General features: G+C 39.1%; 2 protein-coding genes across 4 annotated transcripts in view; one reads left to right on the top strand and one right to left on the bottom strand.

The window, feature by feature from the left end:
• The first annotated feature begins 6,159 nt into the window (after window positions 1-6,159).
• Window positions 6,160-22,733, top strand: Prg4 (proteoglycan 4). 2 transcript variants are annotated; one of them, XM_047520125.1, is made up of 13 exons: window positions 6,160-6,180; window positions 6,737-6,838; window positions 10,006-10,128; window positions 11,489-11,608; window positions 14,043-14,189; window positions 14,731-14,853; window positions 16,384-18,411; window positions 19,293-19,370; window positions 20,160-20,296; window positions 20,539-20,695; window positions 21,147-21,344; window positions 21,793-21,918; window positions 22,538-22,733. In XM_047520125.1, the coding sequence occupies exons 2-13, from the start codon at window positions 6,763-6,765 to the stop codon at window positions 22,633-22,635; spliced, it is 3,411 nt and encodes a 1,136-aa protein (XP_047376081.1). In that variant the 5' UTR covers window positions 6,160-6,180; window positions 6,737-6,762; the 3' UTR covers window positions 22,636-22,733. The 2 variants fall into 2 exon arrangements, with proteins under 2 accessions (XP_047376081.1, XP_047376080.1); XM_047520124.1 differs by lacking the exons at window positions 6,160-6,180; window positions 14,043-14,189; window positions 14,731-14,853.
• Window positions 22,587-24,326, bottom strand: part of Tpr (translocated promoter region, nuclear basket protein) — a 66,725-nt gene continuing 64,985 nt past the window's right edge. Inside the window, exons 50-51 of one of the 2 annotated variants that reach the window (XM_047520122.1) lie at window positions 23,633-23,728; window positions 22,587-22,889 (exon numbers count right to left, since the gene is read on the bottom strand). In XM_047520122.1, coding sequence (XP_047376078.1) covers window positions 22,834-22,889; window positions 23,633-23,728 — 152 coding nt within the window. In that variant the 3' untranslated portion in view covers window positions 22,587-22,833. The remainder of the gene's footprint in view (window positions 22,890-23,632; window positions 23,729-24,326) is intronic. The other variant, XM_047520123.1, reaches the window with a different exon arrangement.

Genomic DNA, 24,326 nt, shown 5'->3' with positions numbered 1-24,326 from the left:
TTGTGGTTCAGTGGTAGAGCACTTGCCCAGCATGTGTGAGGCACTGGGTTAGATCCTCAGCACCATAAATAAATTAATTAATTAATAAATTAATTAATTAAATAAAGGTTCATCAATAACCAATAAAAATACTTTTAAAAAGAAGTTTCTGACATAGTAGGAAAGATGGGTATTTATAAAAGTGAGAGGTCACTGTAATCATACAAATACAGCAATATAGGGGCACAAAGAAGGTAGATATTAACCCTGGGTGTTATGGCATGTGGGTTATAGAACTGGTTAAAATATGTGCTTTGGAGTCAGGCAGGTGTGGGTTAAAACATCAACTTTACCACTTGCCAACTTTCTAGCTTTATGATCTTGAGCAAGATACTCACCCTTTCTGTGCTCCAACTGATCTCAAAAGCAAAATGTGTCTATTAATAGTAATTATTATGTCATAAGATCACTGGGAGGTTCATTGGCTTCTTCATCATAACACAATAAATGCTCAGTATCTTTCTTGTTATTAAATTCGCAAAATGGTCTAGTAGAAAAAGCCTGGATGGGGATGATTATAAGGTCACTTTTTAAAAAATCTTCCAAAGTTCTTCTGTTCATGAAGCAGCCAGATTGTCAGGAACTAGAAACCAACTAGCTAAGAAGAATGAGAAAGGGGAGCGGAGTCATTTTTCCAGTTACGATGAAGGTTCCCAGACAAGGGGACCTTGGGAAAGCAGACCACAGGTCGCTTGTCTGTGAAGAGTTCCCGCAGGTGAACTGGGCTGGCACTTCCTCACCCATGTCTTCTGCACTGCAGTTTGTGCACAGTTCTGAAATCGTAACTGCAGCCAGAGCCACAGACCTGTAGGTGATTGAGCACTGGCCATTAATGTTCAATACATTTCTCTGATCTTTTACAAGTTTCTCCAATGCCAACACATAACAGGAATTATTGCTGCTATTTTTCAAATTAGAAACAGAGGTCTAGAGAGTCAAGAGAATTGTGGAAACCAACTGGGAAGAAAATTTTGAGTCTGAGATTTGAACAAGGGTCCACCTATGCCAAAGCTCAACTCCAGCTGCTCACCACATTGCTCCTCCTTTCACACATTATTTGAATTGTGTATTTAAATATCTGGCTCCCTGACTAGTTCAAGAAATTCTAGAAATCAGAGATATTCTCTTGCACATACATGTATTTCCAGCAATTAATACTAAGGCTGGCATATAGGAGGCACTAGTAGACAATGCTCATAAAAATTGAATAAATGCACTCTTATTATTAGAAAATTCAGCAGAAAGGGTTGCTTATTCATATATGTCTGAGTTAGTGCATTATGATGATCTCAGTATGGATCTTGTTATTGCTCTCATATCCTGTAATCTTGATAAATTCACTCATTATTTTGTACAACTTCTTGTAGAGTCTTTAGGATTTTCTGTATACACAATCACGTCATCTGCCAATAATCATAGTCTGTCTCTTGCTTTTCAACATCAGTAGTTCATTACAAACAATTCATTCTTTTACATTGTTATATAGTGTTTCATTTTTAGAACATAATTCCTTTAAATATTTGGGAATTTCTTATGATTTCTCTGTTAGAATAGTTTTTAAAGACCTCAAAATTAAGTTGTTCAAATGAAATGAAAGGGTTTTTTTGTTTGTTTGTTTGTTTGTTTGTTTCCTTTTTTGTAACTCTCTGAGTGCAGACAGCATGTGAGTTCTACAAAGACTGCTATTCCCTAGGTTACTATCCTTGCCTGGATGCTCAAGTCTGGTCACTTCTATTCATATTTCTTTTCTTTTTTGGTACTGGGGTTTGAACCCAGGGACACTTAACCACTAAGCCACAACCCCAGATTTTTTTTATTTTTTATTTTGAGACATGGTTTCACTAAGTTTCTTAGGGCTTCACTGAGTTGCTGAGACTGGCCTCAAACTTGGATCCTCCTGCCTCAGCCTCCAGAGCTGCTGGGATTACAGGCGTGTGCCACCATGACTGTCTCATATTTCATCAGAGAAAACACAGTCATAAGTCACAATAATCGAAAAGGGAAGCCGGGAAATGTAGTCTCTAAAGGGGCAACTAGAGAAACAGAAAAGATTGGGACCAATTATCAGATGACAGTATCCAAAAGCAAATGTAATAATACTTAAAATGATCTTTATGGTTAGACTTTTCTTGTGTGTGTGGTGCAGGCAATTAAACCCAGGACCTCACACATGCTAGGCAATAATGGTTAGATTTTGAATAATAGCAAAAAACAAAACAAAACAAAACCACAATCCCTTCCAATATGTAAAATGCCTTGAACAGAATGGCCAGAAGTCGTCCCAGAGTCCTGGTCTATATTCCCCAGGAGAGGCAGGGTTTCCCACCTCTGGAGGGCGCTCACCCAGCATTATGCACAGAATCAGCTCAGTAAAAAACAAGCTTGCATCTGTGCTTTTCCCCTGGCATGCTTTGGTTTTTCCTAGGCTGCTGATGGAAGGAAATGAAACAGACCAAAGATGTGGAAAGGCGGAGGGAAGCCACTAGGTACAGACACGCCGGCTACAGGGCAAGGTGACAGCTAACAGCAGGGGTGGAGACAGAACACACCAAGCAGAAGGGAACAACAGTCTGGGATAATCCAACGCAGAGGAAGCATCCTTGCACGCCCGTGAACGTTCTCTGCAGGCATGGCTGTCTGCTGCCAAGCACAGAAACTGATGTGCGGGAGGCTAGCGTGGGACATCATTCCTCGAAGAGCGTCCGGGTTGCGGTCATGGCCATGTCCTCTCCACCCCTCTTTGCCCTCCTCTTCCCAGTTCCTCCACATCAAAAATGAATCCTGCAATAATTTTCATCCCAATTAAATGAGATTTATGTGAACATCAAGAAAATACCTTTAATAAGAAATGAAATTGCAACAGGAGAGCTTAGAACCTAATGGGACAATTGCTGTGTGAACAATGAGGAAGGCTCAATGGGCCAGTGCAGAAGGAGTGTTTAGTACAGTTTAGGAAAATACATTTAATAGGTAAAAATAATCTCACGCTGCAAGGATAAACTTAAAACAATCTCATTATTCAATGGAATTAGGCATATCAGAGGCAAATATAATTAGGTACACCTAATGAACTAGGCATTTAATACTTCCTCTCTCTCTCTCTCTCTCTCTCTCTCTCTCTCTCTCTCTCTCTCTCTTTGTTTTTTTGGTACTGGGGATAGAAGCTGGAGGCACTTTACCACAGAGCCTCATCCCCAGCCCTTTGTATTTTTAGACAGGGTCTCACAAAGTTGCGTAGGGCTGCGCTAAGTTGCTGAGGCTGTCCCGGACCTTCTCATCCTCCTGCCTGAGCCTCCTGAGTCTCTGGGATTACAGGCGTGGCCACCACACTGCTCTCATTCTCTTGTATACTTCATTATACAGAGAAAATGTTCTTAGTCACCATGGAATATGTTCACGGAAATGTTTAAGATTGTAGTTTACATTGGCTATAAATGTGTCTCTGTGTGCACACATGTGTCTGTGCTTATTTTCTTTGTCAGGTTTCCAAGCCTGGAACTTGGATTTCAGAACTAGTGCGTAGCTGGATGTGGTGGCGCACACCTATAATCCCAGAGATTTAGGAGGCTGAGGCAGGAGGATAGCAAGTTCAAGACCAGTCTTAGCAACTTAGTGAGGTCCTAAGCAACTTAGCAAGACCCTGTCTCAAAAGAAAAACTAAAACGGGCTGGGGATGTGACTCAGTGATTAAGTACCCTGGGTTGAATCCCCAGCATGACCCCCCAAAAAGAATAAGTGCATATTAGTCAATCAAGTTAAGAATGTCATTTGCCATCACTATAAAGAGTTTCATACAAAGGAGGAAAATGACAGTATGGATAGTTCAAAAGGCAGTAATCAAAGAACAACTTACATATTATTTAAGAATAGGAGCTGGGCATGGTGGTGCACACCTGTAATCCCAGTGGCTTGGGAGGCTGAGTCAGGAGGATCTCAAGTTCAAAACCAGCCTCAGTAACTTAGTGAGGTTCTAAACAACTTAGCAAGATCCTATCACAAAATAAAACCTAAAAAGGGCTGGGGATGTGGCTCAGTGGTAAAGCACCCTGGGTTCAATCCTCAGCACAAAGAAAAGGTAAAAAAAATAAATAAAATTGTTTGCTATAACCCCAGCAGCTCAGGAGGCTGAGGCAGGGGAATCACAAGTTTCCCCAACATTTCAAACAAATAGTAAGCAATATTATAAAGGTCTGACTTGAAAAAGTTACAAAGCTTCTTGCTTCCCTCTCTTGACTCCAGTAAACCTAAGAATTAAGAGAATTCATCTAAGCCCCACCAATAATTCATAAATTTATTATGAATTGATTTATGATTTTAAGTAGCAAGAAAGCATCTTTTGCCAGCTTTGCTCCAAAGGAAAATTTATCATAAAAACATGGAACAAGAAATTGGGTCTAAAGAATAAAGAGTCACCAGGGCCTGGAAAGTTACCAGAAATCTCTGTGTATGGCTGCTCCATTTATTCACATTCTTTTATTCTGAAGGACTTAGCATCTCCATTTCTTTCGACCATGGGTAGAAGTTTACATGTTACTGATCTACATAGATAGACATCTAATTTCTAAATTGTCATATTTCCAGGAGAGGGAAACATATGGGCCCAGTTTAGTTCACGTTCCTACTTCTTGTCCTTGCATCTGTGGTGATGTGGCAAGATCACACAGGCAACCAAAACTACAAAATCCTGTAAATGGGGAGGAGGTCCAGGAGAAACGGAATCTGAAGAGATGGGCAGATAAACTCCAAACTGTCTAGCCCAGAAATAAGCATCATGGGAACAAAAGAGATGCTCTTATTATAATCCTGTCCTTAAAAATATCACAATCTCATAAACATATATAAATATCAAGGAATAAAATTCCATACAGTGATTATGTGCTAAGCAATAGTTTGGGTCAAAAGGGAGCTGGATATAGTGGAAACAATGTAAAACCATGGAATCGAGTCTTGGTCTTGGCTTCCAGTCTTCATAGATCCTTGAATGGGTCACAAGTTCTTCAGTTGGGGGTCTTCATCTTCTTATATGTAAGATGTAGATGATTATATTTTATTTAAAGTCATTTCGTGATAATTAAATGCAGCATCTACCAGAGTACACAGCAGAATCCAGGCTAGAACAGTTTGAACGTTGAGTGTGTGTTAAATAAATAACTTTGGTGAAGCACTGGACTATATGTTGGCCATAGAATTAAGATATGGATATTGTTGTCTTTGCGAAAATCTGTCTTTTGGAGGTGGAAGACAATGGAACAGATCATTTCAACAAAACATGGTATATGTATTGCCTATAATTTTCGATGTGATTTGGATTGATCTGGGAAGGTTTTGGGGAGGTGTTGGGGCATGAGTGAGAACTTGTGTTGGTAGGTAAGATTTGAACAGGAATATTCCATATCAAAATGGGATAAAGTCTAGGACCAGGTTGATTCAGCTCTACATTCTGACTGATGGTTCACATTTTCTGTGGCAAGGAAGTTAAATTAGTAATTTAAAAGACTTTTTCAACCACTGCTGGTCTTAAATAAAGGCACTAAGGGAAATATCCATATAGTTTTTAAGCAGATTTTTTTACATGGTAAAGGAAACTGGAACCCATTCTCCCCCTGTGGATAATTTCCTCTAGGTAATTGAGAGCATGTATTCTGTGCTCAGTGGAAGAGTGGTAGGGAAAACACTCAAGGCATGTATATTTGATTTATTGGTATAAATTTAGAAAATTTATGCCACAAACTAACAGCAGATAAATTTTAAAATCACCTTTGCTAGATTTAACTGGGGGACAGGGGAGGGCTACCAGCTTTTGACTATTTTACACTTGCTACTTTGATACATTAGTCAAAGCCAGCCAGAGTGATTTACCATCTCAGAACAATTTGTTCACTTCACTTAGAAATTAGAAATGTGTTTGGCCAATAAATCTAAATTTATTTTGTAGTAGTCATTTTTCTTAATGGAAGTGTTTTCCAGATGTTGCTTAAGTCTAGTCGTCTGGGCTGTCTTCCAATAAATGAGGAAAGTTTGATTTCATAGGTTGTCACTGTTGATTTTGTCTAACCTTTGGACTAATTGGTTCATCCCAATGTATTTGCACTGATATATAAGACTTCCAGGACATTGGAAAATTCATCGGTCCTCTCACGGGTAAGTGTCAAAGTTAACTTGCTCTGTGGAATTAAATGTGTTTTCATTTAAGGTGCTTGCTTGAGAAAGATTTATAAGGATAGTAGTTGGAGAGTTTTGAAAAGGATAATATTTATGCAATACACCTGTTGGAAGCCTGTGAATTTATATTGAGAATTAAGGAAAAGTCAGGGTAGTAACTCTACAATGTCTATTAAGTTACATTTTAATGAAGCTGGTTATTTTGTTTTCCCATTATAGGATTTAAAGCTTCCTCTGTAAGTACCTGCTATATTTAGAAGAGAGTTTTAAAATAAGTCTGTTTTTTATTGTGGAGGTTTCTAATGTATTAAAGTGGTCAACAATATGATTGAGGTGACTTGATGACTTGTTCTGCCTAAAATGAAAGGTAGTGGTCAAATCTTTTCTATAGAATTCTAGCTGATTAAAGGTTCAAGAATGGAATGGCTTTATTATTAAACTGCATTTTGAAAGTTACTGAAACATTGGGTATAACACCCACATTTTGATGGTGAGTTTAAAGAGAAGTTTTCTAATACATTTATTTTATTTCCAGCGAGGGTGTAGTACCGGAAAACAACCATGGAGTGGAAAATTCTACCCATTTGCTTGTTGCTGCTACTTTCTGTTTTCTTGATTCAGCAAGTTTCATCTCAAGGTAACTTAACCATCCAAAATATTTTTATTTAATAACTACTAATAAGTGTTCAGTTGGGATTTTTATGACAAGGAAAAATAGATTTCAAAAATGGATATTTGCTTGAGTTTAATGTTTAGTACGAACTTAAAATGATGCAAAACCTGTAAAATATTTGTAAGTGTTTGGGACTTCTCATCCTCTTCTCCTACATTATAAAGTCTTTCAAGAAATTCTGAGTTTTTTGGTTGCTGTTGGCATCTTTGCAAAGCTGGGGCTGGAGCCTAGGATCTGACACCTGCTGCCCAGGTTAGGGACATGCCTTACCACTGAGCTACATCCCAGCTCTGAGTGTTTGTATAAAATGATTTTGGCAGTCATTATTCCTACGGTTCTCCCAAAAGTTTAAAAAAGTCAGACATTTATATAATAAAACTGGGCTGGAACTATATAGTATCTCTAAAATAACTGCAAAGAACAATATTTGAGTCACATTTTTTTTTGCCTGTATTTTGACAAATGTAACTAGTCTTTTCCACCAAGCAAAATATTATAAATAACTTATTTTGGCATCTTGTAGACATAGATATTAGACTACACAAGTTACAAGGTTTCACGTGGCATTTTATTAGTATTAAGCATTCTTTCTTTTCATCAGGACTATTCATGCAGATACAAACTGAGCAACCACAAATGCTGTTTTGCATTATAATATTGAACCATTTACAGTCCTCACCAGAGTCGGTCCTAGATGAACAATTTTTCTTTTTCATTTTTAGAAAGTGTTAAGATATATTCAGCTGATCATGTTAGCAAAGTTCTCTAGCATAAGCTTTAGGTTGATTAGTTAGCGGTAATAGTGCCCAACTTTAGATTGGCCCATTTCATTCCATGAGTGAAATGAGAGAAGAAAAATCAAGACTCATAATCATTATTGTGAAGTTGTGTTTCTTTTTTTCTTTCCTTTTTTGTTCTGGGAATTAACCCCAGGGATGCTTAACCACCAAGCCACATCCCCAGCCCTTTTTAGTTCTTTTTTGTCAGGGTCTTCCTAAGTTGCTTAGGGCCTTGAGAAGTTGCTGAGGTTGGCCTCGAACTTGGGATTGTCCTGTCTCAACCTCCTGAGTTGCTGGGATACAGGAGTGCATCATCACACACAGCGTGAAGTTACCTTTTTAAAGTTGGCATCCCTTTCCTTCCCATCCCTTCTTTTCCCTTCCCTTCCTTTCCCTCCCCTTCCCTTCTCTCCCCTCCCCTCCCCTTTCTTTTTCTTTTCTTTTCTTTTCTTTCTTTCTTTTTTTTAATCCAGTGGTGCTCTACCACTGAGAACAACCCCACACATTTTTATTTTGAGCCTGGGTCCTTGCTTAAATTATTGAGACTGGCCTCAAACTTGTGGTCTTCTTGCCTCAGCTGTTCCAAATAGCTGGAATTACAGGTGTGTGCCACCATGACTGGCCGAAGTAGACATTTCTGGTAAAATAGCTAAAATTCTCACGAAACCTGAACATGAGAGATTATTCCCTGCAAAGGTGGAGGTGCAGAATCACTCAGATAAGATGAAGAAATGCAAGCAAGCAAGGTCTAGGGATGTAGCTTAGTGGTAGAGTGCTTGCCTAGCAAGTGCAAGGCCCTAGATTGCAACCCCAGCATGCAAAAACACAACCACAGAAAAGCGAATGAAAATATTTAACCAGGAGTGATGGATGGCCACTGTGGTACCCCTAGGCCCTTTGGCTCTCTCGTAATGGTGTCCCAAGATTCACATTTCCTAAACCACCTTTTCCTTCCTAATACAATGTCTTGTTCACAGAAAGTTGCACTTTCTTTTGGATAAAGAAAATTAGAATTAGTGGTTGTAATTAATAGCAGTGAAAAATAAAACAGACATCTCATCTATGAAAATTAATTTTTCTTGGTAAAGAGAATTGATTTCTTATTTCAGAAATCTGCTAAATGTAAAAGACCAATCTTTTGATGTTGTTTTGTCTGCTTTTCTTGCCTCCTCAACCTCTTCTCATTCTTTTTCTTTATATATAATATATGTATTTATATACATACACTATATATGCATTTTTGTATGTATTGTGCACATATATACGTATGCAAAAGTTCTGAGAGTTATCCCACTCTTCATTGATTTATTTGCATATTAAGACTTTAACATTGCTGGATTCTCTTCTTTTGAGATTTTTTCAGTGTGTTGCAACATCTCTCTATGGATTTAGGACATTGCACCTGCCAATTTCTATTGCAGAGATGGATCCCACTGTTACATTCCTGTGGTTATCTCTCAGGGAGGCTTTTAAAGTGTTGTTTACCGAATGACTTTTAGAAATATTTAAGGATAATTATGCTTTTAATACTGTTTGCCCAGAAAGACTCTGTTCATGACCTTTATATTCATGCCCAGATGCTATTTCAAGGGTTCTCTATTGTCCCCACTAAAAAGGAAGGACACCTGGCAAAGGGTGTGCCGTCCCAACAAGCTTGCTTTAAACTCATCAGCGGGAATGAGAGGCCATGTAACCTGGTAGGAAAAGCTTGGGCTTTAGAATCTGATATGTCATTGTTCAAGTTCTGGATGGGCTGTTTATTTAGAATGACCATAGAATTTATTATCCAGACCAGGATGTTTCAAAGAGTTCAAGAGGTCAGTACAAATAAGTAATTGGCCTTTGACCTATTAATAGGTAATTGGCCTATAATAGATACACACTGGAACTATTCACTGGCTGTGAGCAAGTTTTTAAAAAATTTGTGTTTGGGTATTTTACCTCTAAAAGGGGTATTAATACTCTCCTGGAAACATTTTCATAAGCATTAGAGACAACATGTTACTCAGTTCCTGGTCCAGAGATGTTCAGTACATAGTGGTCAGTGGGTACCCCAGCTGCAGCAGCTGTAGTGGCCATCCCTCCCCCGGGAATACTGTGCTTCAAGCAAAGCCATTACTTTGCCTCATTTGCAGAGGTGTATTTACCTTTTTCAGTCTAGTGAAAAATAAGGGGAACAAGATCAAGGTTACATGAGATCAGTCATTTATCAGCAAGGCCAATCACTAACCATCATTCCCAACATTTTCCAGTTGATAAGAGTCTCCCTCGCCCATGGGCTTTGTCCTTACTAGATCGCTCCCCTTCTACCAGTGGTTTGGCCATGTTTACCCTAGTATTGTATAATTTTAGATGTACCAAGCTGTGCAGGGAGATGTGGGGAAGGGTATTCTAGAGATGCCATCTGCAACTGTGATTATAACTGTCAACACTACATGGAGTGCTGCCCTGACTTCAAGAAAGTCTGCACCGTAGGTAAGTCTCGTCTCCGCTGTCGCGCACGCTGAGCCTCCCCTGGCGCCCCTCGAATGCAGCTTTCCCTCTGTTTCACTGCCTTTGCTAAAGTGCCTTTCCCTTCACTTGCGTAAATGTTGCAGTGCACTGTACCTAAGGATGGGAGCACAGCTTGAGATGACTGCAGAGTAGCGGGAAGCCTGGAATGTGTCACTTGCACAAGATTATTTGACCAGCTCCAAGTAGAACACCTTTGTTTGAAATAAAGATCTCATACTGTGACTCGGGAGTCAATAAGCAAAGAGCAATGTGTAATGCTTACTTGCTGACAGAGTTGTAATTGCTCGGTGATGGGGCCGCTCCATTTCGTCGAAATGATCCTTGGGCATAGAATAATCTTGTCTACAACCCGACTTTTTCATAGTAATATTTTTCTAAATTACCTGAAAAGGACACTCTTTTTTTTTTTTTTCCTGCAGTGCTGGGGATTGAACCCAGGGCCTTGTGTGTGCAAGGCAAGCACTCTACCAACTGAGCTATATCCCCAGCCCAAGGATGCTCTTAAATATGAAACACTAGTGTTTAATGATGAGTTTCAATTAAAACCCAAAGGGTCTGAGTTTCTAAATTTTGATGGTATTTCACTTGAACATATTTTGGGCCATTTTGCTATAGAAACATTTCATTTTCAGTTTATGAAAATTATGATTAAAATTATGCAAAAGTCGTTTGCTTTAGAATTTGCATGTGCACCTGGTGAATGTATTGTTGTACGTTTTATGAGCTGGATAAAGAAATGATTTCGGGTAGGCCTTGGTAAGTATCTGTACCTCCAACCAAGGTTGTGTTTGAAATGAGCAGGTTTCTCTTAACGTAGCTCACACCATGGGATTAGGCTGAAATCTTCCAACTCTACACCTTGCCTACTTTGCATTATCAATTACTTTTGAGCTTTAACAATGACTCATTTATATTGAGTCAGCTCTTAGGAATAGTCATAAAATATGGGTGTTCAGCTAATTTAAGCCTATTACAAAGCAATGGTGTGAGGGGGGTTGGAAGGAATTCATATGAAGGGCACTTATTGTTTAGACATTTCCCAGTCCCTATGTGTAGATGGCTCAGGCAGCACTGGGGGTGTCACTTAGCATCTTAAAGGACAAGTGACATTTCCCCAAGTACCCATATTTCTTCTTGATGTAGGCTGTCTCCATTTGAGACGTCGCCCATTTTTTATTAGGTGATGTACTCCAGATTCCAAACAAAAGACTTAGAAATGCACCTTTGGAGCTCTAGTCAGTTATCAGAAGGGAAATGGCTACCAAATGCCTAAGTATGGCTTTGTAATCATTAATCCACATGTTTGTTTTGCTCCGGGTAGAGCTCTCCTGTAAAGGTCGCTGCTTCGAGTCCTTCGCACGTGGGAGGGAGTGTGACTGTGACGCCCAGTGTAAGAAGTTTGGCAAGTGCTGTTCCGACTACGAGACTTTCTGTGAAGAAGGTAAGCATCAGGGTACCCAGCAAAGCTGCTCAGTAGTACAGCCAGACCTGTGCATCCCGCAGTGTCACTGATGATGTCTAAGCTCAGTCCCCTCGAGGTCTTGATTTTACTAATACATAGGCTACTTAAAAATAATTTTGCTCTACAAAGATGAATTAAAGGAAAAAAAAAAGCATCTCCCAACAACAGCAGCCCAGGTGTTGCTCCAGGAGCACAAGAGATCACTGGCTGAGGAATGGAAGACAGGGGTTGAGTGTGTATGCTTTTTTTCTTCAGATGTGGTTCAGTTTCCGGTTAAATCAATAGTAATCAGTTCGCTTGGTGGTTTCAATGGTACTGCCTCCACAATTCAGCTGTGTTTGCTTTGGGCCTCAGTGTGTTTGAGTATATATTTATGGACACAATCGACACTTTCAGCTTTTCAACAAATAAATTTATAACCTAGCTTAAGCCACTAAGTTTACAAGCAAATCTACTAAGAAGTTGTTAACTGTCAGTTATCGGTTCCTTCCCATCCAGACCTATAGTCCCCTTAGTAGTCTCTATACAACTGCCTGTGCATAAAAAAGTCAATAAAAAAGACAGTTTCATTTAAAAATCTTCTTCTCTGGTCATAAGTTCTGAAGGAATACTCAGTATAACAAAACCCTCCAGATTTTACAAAAATTACCTGATAGATTACTTTCCATTACTGAATGTTTCCTGGTAAACCCTACTTAGTTAAAATGAGGATATCTGTGGAAGTAAAAGTGGAAATAAGCATGCTTGCATAATCTTATCATTTTATTTAAACACGGTTGTACTTCTTGCTTCTTTAGAACAGTGGAGAAACAGTGGAAAATTGTTAATCAGCAGAGTTAAGGGATGTTTCCTAACTGCTCAATGTTTTCATTGGAAAGCATTCCAAAAATAGTGGAGATGACACCCTTACAATAGAAAAACTCAGAGCCCAGCACTCCTGCAGCTTCCAGAAGGCTCCATGGTGGGAGATACATATTTACTCATCATCCTGATAATTGCTTTGGCTGTGAGACAAAAATGCCTAAGAACTGATTTTGGGTGGAGGAGGGTGGGAGGGAAGATGATTAGAGAGTGACCAAGCATTGAGAGCACATTTAAATAAGGGCAGTACTTCATGCCACAAAGTGGACAGATGCCTGAGGTTTAGGCCGGACTCCTGACAAACACTGATGACAGCAAAGCCAGTCAACTTCATTTACAGAATTCAAGGGGCTGTCAGAGGCCCCATTGAAAATAAAAGGAGCCACCTACAGCTTCAGTATTTCACTGTCTTGAATCTCACCACTGAGTTGTTTCAGGGTTGCCACAGATGCTGCTCATGGGCATCTAGATATCCTAACAGTTCAAGAGCTGAAGGAAATCATAGCAGTCTAAGTGCTTTGGATGCTGTTGAGCTCAAGAAGTGTTTTGCCCAGGATGGCTAATGGGTACACGGCAGAGCTCCTCCTCTGCGTGGGGTACTTGGCTTCTTTGGGTGGGACAAGAAAGATGGAGAGGGATAGTGGTTGGTTCATGGAGCAGTAGAGTTCTGAGACGTTTGGTGGGAGCAGGAGGATGGATTACAGCTCTTCTCTACCGGAAGGACCCCGTTGCTCTGTTTCCTTACCTTCCAGAAGTCTCTTTCCTTTCCTTCTGGTTCCTAGTGAACAAAAATGTTCTGAGTCTTCACTTCTAGACATGAAAAGGAGAAAAGGAGTGTGTGTGTGTGTGTGTGTGTGTGTGTGTGTGTGTGTTTGTGGGGGCAGAAAAAAGGTTAAGAAGATACATACAGAACCATTAACACTTGTTTATCTTTGGGAAGACCCACACACTGAGGAAAAGTGCAAATGTGCAGGTGCAAAGTTGTCAGAATATTCATGTAGAACTTTGACAATCCTAAAGGGTAACTGGCATCATTGGATTCAAATACATATGAAAATAGAAAAATGTTATTATGATACTCCTCAAGAGCATGAAAACCCTGCCATCTGCATGCAGTACTGATTTTATAATCATGGACGCATGGCACAATGGACAAAGCTCATAGAATCAAGTTTTCTTTCTTTTTTTTTTTTTAAAGGCAGGCAAACACCTTTAGAAACCTTGAATAAACATTTCAATTTGCTGACAAAAAAAGTTCATGAGGGGTTAGCCTACTTTCCCAAGGTCCTAGTAGTAGAGACTTGCACACTTAGCACTAGAATTTAGGTCTACTGATTCCTGAAACTTCGCTTCCTGTTGTAACCAACTACACTTAAGATTCAATATTTTACAGCAAGGGATCCCCAGAATTAGTTGGTTTTTTGGTCTAGAGCCTTCCTGCACTGGATTTTACAGGCATCTACTCTTGAGGCCAAATGCACTCATGCTTTTCAGTTAGCATTGCTGATCATCATAAACCAGACGTTAACTGACCTGTCTTGCTTGGCCTCAGTGCACAATCCCAAATCAACACCACCTTCAAAGACTACACCTCCGCCTCCAGAAGCATCTCAAACCATCAAATCAACCTCCAAACGTTCACCCAAATCACCAAAAAAGAAGACTAAGAAAGTTATAGAATCAGAGGAAATAACCGAAGGTAGGAAGATAACAGATGGTAACTCCAGGATATTTCTTAGATGAAATAACCTGTAGTTTACCATAGAAAGCATTCTCAGAGGCTAATCCCATGAGTCATCAAGGGCTCATTACACTTTTGTTTACATGCTTTATGTCAGTTTAAACCAAAGTATAAACGACCAGGTATTTATCTATAGTCTTTCTATATTTGCCAAACCCAGTATGTGTCTAGGTTAAAGTAATCAGAAGGGACAAATCTTACTGTAAAAAACGAGGGTGGGGGGAGGGAAAGAAACCCACAATTTTCTTTGCAGTATAATTAATTCCTGAGAAATTTTGGCATATGTGAGAAAGTTGAAAGTCATACTGCTAATGTGTGGATTAAACCCAGGGCACCTTGCTTTCAACTGATGAATTAAAAAGCAATTGATCATATTACTATTAAAAGCAGAACACAAACGTATAGATTAGTTATTAGCAGTTCTTACTGTATTTGAACTGGCAATTTTTTTGTTTTGTTTTAAATCATAGTTGGTGTGATCAAACTTTTTATTTTATAGAACATTCTGTTTCTGAAAATCAAGAGTCCTCCTCCTCCTCTTCCTCTTCCTCTTCAACTATTCGGAAAATCAAGTCTTCCAAAAATTCAGCTGCTAATAACGAATTACAGAAGAAACCCAAAGGTTTGAGCATTGATAAAGATCACAGACTATATCAATGCCATATTAACAATAATTTTTAAAAAGTAATGCGTGTTGGTGGAATGAAGATGTTTTCCCTATTGGGGGGGTGCAAAACTTTATCAAATCATTTTAGAAAGTACCAAATGAATACTTCCTACAGGAAATTAGTGCAAACCAGCTAAGAAGCCATGCTTGAAAACCAAAGATAAGAAGATGCTGTAGCAGTGACTGGCACCACAGGATGGCACTAGGGATGATGTGTTGTACTGATTCCTGTCTACCTGATCATTTTGCTTTCTTCCCCTTCCTCTATCTTCTTTGTTTTTGTTTCCTCCCCCAGCTTTATCTTACTTACAAACACTTATATTGTTTTAATATTAATCAAGTGTCTTCTTCCTTCTCTCATAAACCTCTGCAGAAAAGCACTATATTGTCCACATTTACATATCCTCTATTTTCCTAATAAATTATTGTATGATTTTTCTCTACAGAATAGGCTATTATTTCCTGAAAAGAGAGTCCATCTGTTCTGCTCTTTATTATTTTCTGAAATTCTAAAATATGTTCTTTCTCTAGGAAATACTGGATTTTAAAAAACTGTTTCCTAGGTGGTCATGAAGCTTCCTCTCTAGTCAAATAACCAGATATTCAGTCATGCCAACAACTGTGCTCAGAATAGAAATGCAACATGTATTTGTTAAATGGAATTCACCTCAGTGAAGTGCCCTTGGGGCTTTGTAGTTCTCCTGTAGGGTAGCTGCTATGAGAACTCCTGTTAAGAAGAGTCTTTGCTGCCCTGGCTTTCTCCCTCCTATGTCCTCTGGGGCTGCCAAGTTTAGTTGAGCAGAGGAAAGAAAGCACTATTAGCTCTATGTATGGGAACAGGGATCAGAAGGAACCTATGGGAGAAATGGGGCCCATTCCCAGAGGTGGCTGCAGAGACCTCTAAGGTAATGGGTCCAGTGAGGACACAAGCTATTGGATCTAGTTTTCTAGCGGGGGAAGGGGCAGCACTGTGCAATGAGGCATAAGGGTGGCGGTGGGGAAAGTGAAGAGAAAGAACATTAACACAAAGAGAGGAATTGGCATTACTGATCATTTTGGTAACATCCGAATGGCTTCCATCTATTAATTATATAGGTGTTTACTTTTGTTTTTCATGCCTTATCTCATTAACTCCCTAAAGTATCCCCCAAATATATTTTGAGCTGGGTGTAGTGGCGCAAGCCTGTAATTCAGTAACTGGGGGTGTTGAGGCAGTGAGATCACAAGTTTGAGACCAGTTTCAGCAACTTAGCAAGACCCTGTCTTGAAAACTTTAAAAAAGGACTGGGAATGTAGCTCAGTGGTAAAGCATCACTGGGCTCAATCCCCAATATAACCACCACCAAAAAAAAAAAAAAAAAAAAAAAGTCAGCAATAAGTACAGAAACACAGAAACACACAACTAGCTGGGTGGGATCTACTACTCTACTGAAGGGGAAAAGAAAAAAACCTTAAAACATAACAAGATGTATGTTTTTTCTTTAGCAAAAGATGATAAGAAAAAAACACCTAAAAAGGAACCTGCAAAGGAACCACCGGTTGTGGATGATGCTGGAAGTGGACTGGACAATGGCGATCCCAAACTCACCCCAACTCCGGCCACTCCTACCACTCAAAGCAATAAAGTCACCACATCTCCCAAGACTACAACAATAAAGCCAGAAAGTCCTAAACCCAGTCTTCCCCCTAACGCTGATACATCCAAAAAGGCATCTTCCACAGCCAATAAGGAGACAACAGTTGAAACTAAAGAGACCACTGTCACAAACAAACAGACTTCCACCAGTGAAAAACAGAAGACTACTTCAGCTAAGGAGATTCGAAGTGCAGAGAAAACATCTGCTAAAGATTCGGCACCTACCCCTGAGGTTCCTGCTAAACCTACACCAAAAGCCGAAACTACAACCAAAGCTCCTGCTCTGACCACCCCCAAGGAGCCTGCGCCCACCACCCCCAAGAAGCCTGCACCCACCACCCCCAAGGCACCTGAGCCCACCACCCCCAAGGCGCCTGAGCCCACAACCCCCAAGGAGCCTGCGCCCACCACCCCCAAGGTGCCTGAGCCCACCACCCCCAAGGAGCCTGAGCCCACCACGCCCAAGGGGCCTGAGCCCACCACCCCCAAGGAGCCTGCGCCCACCACCCCCAAGGCGCCTGAGCCCACCACCCCCAAGGCGCCTGAGCCCACCACCCCCAAGAAGCCTGCACCCACCACCCCCAAGGAGCCTGCGCCCACCACCCCCAAGGAGCCTGCGCCCACCACCCCCAAGGAGCCTGCGCCCACCACCCCCAAGGCGCCTGAGCCCACCACGCCCAAGGAGCCTGCGCCCACCACCCCCAAGGAGCCTGCGCCCACCACCCCCAAGACGCCTGAGCCCACCACGCCCAAGGAGCCTGCGCCCACCACCCCCAAGGCCCCTGAGCCCACCACGCCCAAGGAGCCTGCGCCCACCACCCCCAAGGAGCCTGCACCAACTACCCCCAAGAAGCCTGAGCCCACCACCCCTAAGGAGCCTGAGCCCATCACCCCTAAGGAGCCTGCACCCACTACCCCCAAGGAGCCTGAGCCCACCACCCCTAAGGATCCTGCACCCACCACCCCTAAGGAGCCTGTTCCCACTACCACCAAGGAAAAAGCTCCTACCACTCCTAAAGAAGCAGTACCTGCCACCCCCCAGAAACCTGCTCCTTCTACTCCTAAGACACAGGCTCCAACTACCACCATGGAGCCTCCTACTACTCCTGAGATCCCTGCTGAAGCAACTCCTGGGTTTTCTGCAGGACCCACACCAAAAGCTCCTGACAGCAGTCCCAAGGAGCCCACTGTACCAACAATCAAGACTCCTGAAGTGACTACACCCCAAATGACAACTGCTGCACCTAAGATTACAACAAAACAGACAACAACCACAGAAGAAAAAACAACTGAATCCAAAATACCAAGTAACACCATGCAAGTGACACCCACAACTGAAGATTCGCCATTCAAAACTACTACTCTTAAAACAACGCTTGCACCCAAAGTAACCACAACAAAAAAGACAGAGACAACTGAAGAGAGTATGAATGAATCTGAAGAGACTCCTGCACCAGAAGATTCAGCTACTGATTCTAAAGCAACACCACCAAAACCCAAGAAGCCAATCAAAGCACCCAAGAAGCCCACTTCTACCAAAAAGCCAACCAAAGCACCCAAAAAATCCACTTCTACCAAAAAGCCAAGCACACCTAAAGTGAAAAAACCAAAAGCTACACCAACTCCCCCAAAGACACCTGAATTGAACCCTACCTCTCCAGCAGAAGCTGTGCTCCAAACCACCACCAGCCCTAAACAAACTCCAAACTCAGAACTAGTTGAAGTGAATTCAAATAATGAAGATGCAGAAGGCCTCGGAAGAGAAAACCCACACATGATCCCCAGGCGCCCTGTGCTAACTCCGATAGTTATCCCAGGCCTTGATCACCTAGTGAGAGGCCCCAGTCAAGGCATCAGCTCCCACTCCCTACTTTCAGGTAACACAATCAGTTTCTTTTCATTTCTAAAACTGGCAATGTTAATTTATATCTGTCTGAACTAGAAAGCCCTGATTTAGTATCACTCTTAAGATACACCATCTAGAGTCCCAACCTTTTTAAGTAGGCAGAGAAAAATTAGCGTAAACTTATTCAGTCTTTAGAAAGTCAAGTGATAACCTAGGGTTAGGAATTTAGCATATCACCTATAAGAACAGAGTGTACAGAATGTCAAAAAAATTTAGTTGAGTCCATCCTTGAAATTAAGTACAATGCAAAGTGAAAACTCAGTAGTATTACTTCCTTTTCTAAAACAACCCAAAGAGCAATGACTGAAAACATCAGTTCAAACATCCAATAAATGCCTAACTTACATGAAGATCAAGATAACCTGGTCCAACCTGGCACAGTGGTGCATGTCTGTTATACCAGCTGAGGGAGGTTAAGGTAGTAGGGTTGCAAGTTGGAGGTCAGCCTTATCAGTTTATTGAGTCCCTCAGCAACTTAGCAAGACCCTGTTCAAAATAATAAAATGAAAAAAGAACTGGGGATGTAGTTCAATAGTAGAGCACCCCAGGTTTAATCCCCAGTACCTAAATAAAAGAGAAACAAAAACAAAAATCAACAACAACAAAAAAACCCAACAAGATAACCTGGCCAATTCTAATTCATAATAATTTATTTTTATAGAACATTTTTGAATAATATCACCTTTAGGTAAGATGGAATTATAAAATATACCACCATTTTCCTTTTGAAATGTAAATACCTCAAACTGTCTTTTAAGAGCTTAAGAGGGTAAGAAACAATCCTGTGAGAGGATTTGAAAAGAACAGTTTTCTTATTCCATTCTAGGTTACTTTTCTGCTTATTTGTTTTAGATGAGACCAATTTATGCAATGGCAGACCAGTAGATGGACTAACTACTTTGCGCAATGGGACATTAGTTGCATTTCGAGGTGAGTTATGTACATACTTCTATTTCTTCCAATTATTTTAATAGTTATGGCATTTAAAACAGTCAAAGTCATGAGAGAATGCTAGTTGGGTTGAACTTTCTGGAGGGGAACTTGACTGATAAGCCTACCTCACACAATGAGAATCTGAGAGCAATAACCAAAATATTAGATTAACAAATTAGACACACAAAAAATGTGGATACTATTGAGATTTTTCCTGTTAATATTTAAATTTCAGATCTAATGAAATGACATCAGGATTTGCAGCCTCTGCTCTATTTGCTTTAAAAATAGCATCTCACTTGTGAAGCTTTTAAAGGAGTTGCACTCACTGTGAAAGAGAACCAAGAGAATAGCCATTATTACATGACCCCCAGCTAGTCGTCTTAAAACATATTTAGATTAATATTTGAAAAGAAGCAAATCACACATAGTAGAAGTTAAGGAAATTTTAGAAGTCATTAAGTTGTTAATTCCTTAATTCTCAAAGATAAAGACATTGAAATCCAGAAAGGTAACTTTCTCTTAAGTCGCAAAGTCAAAAGGCTCTTTCTATAAAAACTATAAAACTGAAATATTTCAAAGCTTATGTTAAATTTCAGACTTAAGAATATTTACACTCGGATATATTTTAAAAAGTCCCTTCTGTATCTTATTATACTTTCAGTCATACCTTCTTAACACAGTCTGTTTTTCTTTATGATTATCACTAAAGTTTTTAAAATTTTGGTTTCTTTGGGGACAGTTTAGTATTCAGCTCATAAGTTGCCGTGTCTCTTTAAATTTTAGGTCATTATTTCTGGATGCTAAATCCATTCACTCCACCATCTCCACCTCGAAGAATTACTGAAGTATGGGGCATTCCTTCACCCATTGATACTGTTTTTACTAGATGCAACTGTGAAGGGAAAACTTTCTTCTTTAAGGTAACAAAACTAAACTGCTATGAGAGAATCAGAAAATAGTAATTGGAGTTTAAATTGCAATGTTTAAATCACCTTAAACTCCAATTCAGAAGTGTCCCTTTATCTTAATGAATGGTTCTATCATCAAAATAACAGCTTGATACTATTAATGGTCTGCTTATTCAAACATTCAATTAACACTTTCTCCTTATAACTTAAATCTAAGAATGCACTAAACATAATTTGCTCTTTTAAATTATCAGGATTCTCAGTACTGGCGTTTCACCAATGATATGAAAGATGCAGGGTACCCTAAACAAATTGTAAAAGGATTCGGAGGATTGACTGGCAAAATAGTGGCAGCTCTTTCAGTAGCTAAATATCAGGACAGGCCTGAATCCGTGTATTTTTTCAAGAGAGGTACGTATTACATAACTGACAAAAATTACAAAACATTTAAATTGACTACTATTCAGTATTGTTATTTATCAGTGGGTTTACTGTCAAGATATCTTTAATTGTTGAAATAAAATATTTTCAATGGAAATCTAAAAATTAAGGACAGTAATAAGTATTTAGATGTCTTGACATGCGAAGTGTAGTTCATCTGAGTTTTCAGGTCACTGAGATAAAGAATGTCATTTACTTTCGGTTCGTTAAATATAAAACTATGCAATTTGTTTAATTTATTCTACATGTTTATTCAACATGTGTTTCATGATTTAGCAACTGTTTCACCATTATTAGTATCTACACATATTTTTATGAAAAACAAGTTGATGTCCTTCATGCTATAAGAATTCTTTTCCATTTTTCTGGGTGGATTAACATTAACTTTTCATATTCTATATGGTTTTCTGATACACAACAGGTGGCAACGTTCAGCAGTATGTTTATAAACAGGAACCTGCCAGAAAGTGCCCTGGAAGAAGGCCTGCTATAAATTATTCGGTGTATGGAGAAGCAGCACAGGTTAGGAGACGTCGTTTTGAACGGGCTATAGGACCTTCTCAAACACACACCTTCAGAATTCATTACACACCCGTCAGAGTTGCTTATCAAGACAAAGGTAATGTTTTCACTGTGTTCAAAATTCCTAAACATGAAGTAGATGTACTAGTTCCTTATAAAGAAAACCTATGAAACACACACACTGACCAAATAGCCCTAATAATTTAAGCTTATTGATGCAAAATATATCAGTTTGCCTCAGTGAATGATCAAAGATCAGTTCTTTTTCTTCGTGGGCAAGGAAAGCAGTTTATTCAAGTTAACCATAAAAAGTGTGAAATATGAAGTACCTCTTACCAAGAGCATTCTATATAAAACTGTAATCCTCCTGACAATCTTGAAAGGTAGATTACGTGCCCATCAGAAGTTAATAGAAGTTAATATCTCACTGAAATAACAGAGCTACTCAGTGAACAAACAGATTAAAACTCTTGTTTGTCTAGCTCTTTCTAAGATAAAATACTGCTTTTTAATCTGACACCTTTCATTAAAAATGTTATCTGCAGGTTTCCTCCACAATGAAGTTAAAGTGAGTTCGATGTGGAGAGGATTTCCAAGTGTGGTTACCTCAGCTATCACGCTGCCCAACGTAAGACGACCTGACGGATATGACTACTATGCCTTTTCCAAGGGTAAGTCGTTAAGTAAAATCTTAGCTGCTCAAGTTGATATCACTTGTGAAAATGCGAATATAATTAAAGCAAAAACACCTAGTGCGATGGTGACTGAAGGTGACTTCAAATATAATTCTTATTCTAACTGCTGTTAAGGGGGAGTTTTGACTTTAATTTCAGTAAAACTGGGATGTGACTGCAATCCAGTTCTACTCTACCCTTCATAAGGTTATGATAACATATCCAAATACTTTGGTAAAACTGATGCTAAAAATAGTATTTTACTTCTATCATCTGTAGCATTTAACAGATGCTATTTGTATCATTACATGACCTATAAAATCAGGACATTCCTGAGAAAGTAATTTTATTTTGAAAAGCCCAGACATCTAATTTATTCTACTTATGATTCTATAATATGAATGGCATCAGAATGTATTTTTTAAAAAGGATAAAATTCAAGTACATTATTTTTCAGAATAACTGTTATTCTTAAATGCTTATTTCAAAAAGGAACATTGAACACTAAATAAATAAAAACATTTCTGATATTAAAATGTTAATACTGTATTTGAATAAGCAACACAATTTAGTTATATATTATTTTTAATTAAAAAATTATTTCTCTTTCATTTAGATCAATACTATAACGTCGATGTGCCCAGTAGAACAGCAAGAGCAGTCACTACTCGTTCTGGGCAGACCCTCTCCAAAGTCTGGTACAAATGTCCTTAGACTCACAGGCAAAGGAAGACCCATCTAATTAAAATGAAGAAAAGGATGATCAATTTTGACATTGAAATACATTTTATTAATAAAGAGTATTGAGATGAGCATACCAATTTAAATACAAAAATGTTTTTCAACTCGACAATCATTACACTAAAACAGATTTGACAATCTTATTCACAGGAATTATAGTTTACGGACCATTTAATTAATATTTCCTCTATTTATTCCTCCTCTTCCTCCCATTGCATGGCTTACACCTGTAAAAGCAAACAAAATAAGAAAGAAAAAGAATAAAATGAGGAATTCTTTAGAAGACGATTATTTTATTTTTTCTTTGGTACTGGGGATTGAGTCCAAGGGTGCTTAACCACAGAGAAACATCCCCAGCCCTTTTTATTATTTATTTTGAGATAGGGTCTCACTAAGTTGCTCAGAGCCTCATTAAATTGCCGAGGCTGGCTTTGAACCTTCGATCCTCCTGCTTCAGCCTCCTGAGTTGCTAGATTATAGGCGTGCACCACCATGTCCAGCTAGGACACACTTAACACACTTATTTTCAATAAAGTATCTAAGCACCATGTATATAAAACTCTTAGTCCCACATGCTCAGTGGAATCATCATGACACTTGGATTAATATTTTAATGATATGATTTCAATCTGATAGTTAATCAGAAGATATGGACATATTAAAATTTTACTTTTTTTTTTGGCAGTGCTGGGGATCAAACCTAGGGTCTTGAGCATGGAAGGCAAGCACTCTACTGAGCTATCTCCCTAGCCCCAAAATTCTACATTTTTGACTAACCACAATGAAGACAAAATGTGTCATTCTGTTGTACAGCATAAAGAAATATTTTACAATATAAGGTAGTGATGTTATAAATGAACCCTATAACACTAGATTTTCCAAATCTGACTTTGGATTTAAGGATGAAATCAACAAGGTAGAAGCACATATTCATTTTATACCTATGGTATTTAAATCTGTTTAAATTTACCTCTTTGTCTGTTAAACTGACGACCTCGGACACCTTGTCTCAGTGTTGTCTGAAGTCTCACTCGTCTGAAAGGCTTTGGTTGACTGCTGCTTGTATCTAAGAAAAACATCAGAATAGAAGAAAAGCCAAGTTAAAAAATTTTAACTTGTTAAAATTTTAAGAAAGCAGTAATATGTTTAAGAAAGCAGTTATAATGGCAAAAAAAATTACTAAATGAATACATGGATAAAATAAAGATGTGTCCATTTGCTTTCAATATTTAAGTTCACTTTTTAACAATAAAGGATATTTAACAAACAAAAAATGTTTAAGTAAAACAAAACAAAGCAAAAAAACCCCAAAATATTATATTAAAAAAGAAAACGTTTGACTTTTTAAAATTCATACCCATCTTTCAGACCATGGTAGTAAATGCAAAACAGAAAGTCAGGTCCTGTAGCAGGCAGTCCATTATTAACACAAGTCATATCTGACTCTACTCTTTTTTGGATACTTTCAATCCAATTATTAGCAAATCCTGCTAGCTCAAATTTAAAAATATATCCTAAATGTGACTACTTCTCACAAACTTACATCTATAATCCTGTCCAACCCATCCATCTTTATCCTGAGTTACTGCAATAGCCTCCAAAATTTCTCCTTGTTTCTGTCCACTGCTCATTTTGTATATACCACAGTCAAATCGACAGTCGAT

This window comes from Sciurus carolinensis, chromosome 12 (genome assembly GCF_902686445.1).
Source record: "Sciurus carolinensis chromosome 12, mSciCar1.2, whole genome shotgun sequence".
NCBI classification, from domain to species: domain Eukaryota; kingdom Metazoa; phylum Chordata; class Mammalia; order Rodentia; family Sciuridae; genus Sciurus; species Sciurus carolinensis.
The sequence above is the reverse complement of the archived record's forward strand: the minus strand, read 5'-3'. Positions and strand labels throughout refer to the sequence as shown.

What these genes read in the sequence shown, in the direction of transcription:
- Prg4 (XM_047520125.1), top strand. Translation starts at nt 6,763, where the DNA reads ATGGAGTGGAAAATTCTACCCATTTGCTTGTTGCTGCTACTTTCTGTT. An exon ending in CAAGAAAGTCTGCACCGTAG is followed by an intron (nt 10,129 to 11,488) that starts GTAAGTCTCGTC and finishes TGCTCCGGGTAG; the next exon opens with AGCTCTCCTGTAAAGGTCGC. An exon ending in CGTGTATTTTTTCAAGAGAG is followed by an intron (nt 20,696 to 21,146) that starts GTACGTATTACA and finishes GATACACAACAG; the next exon opens with GTGGCAACGTTCAGCAGTAT.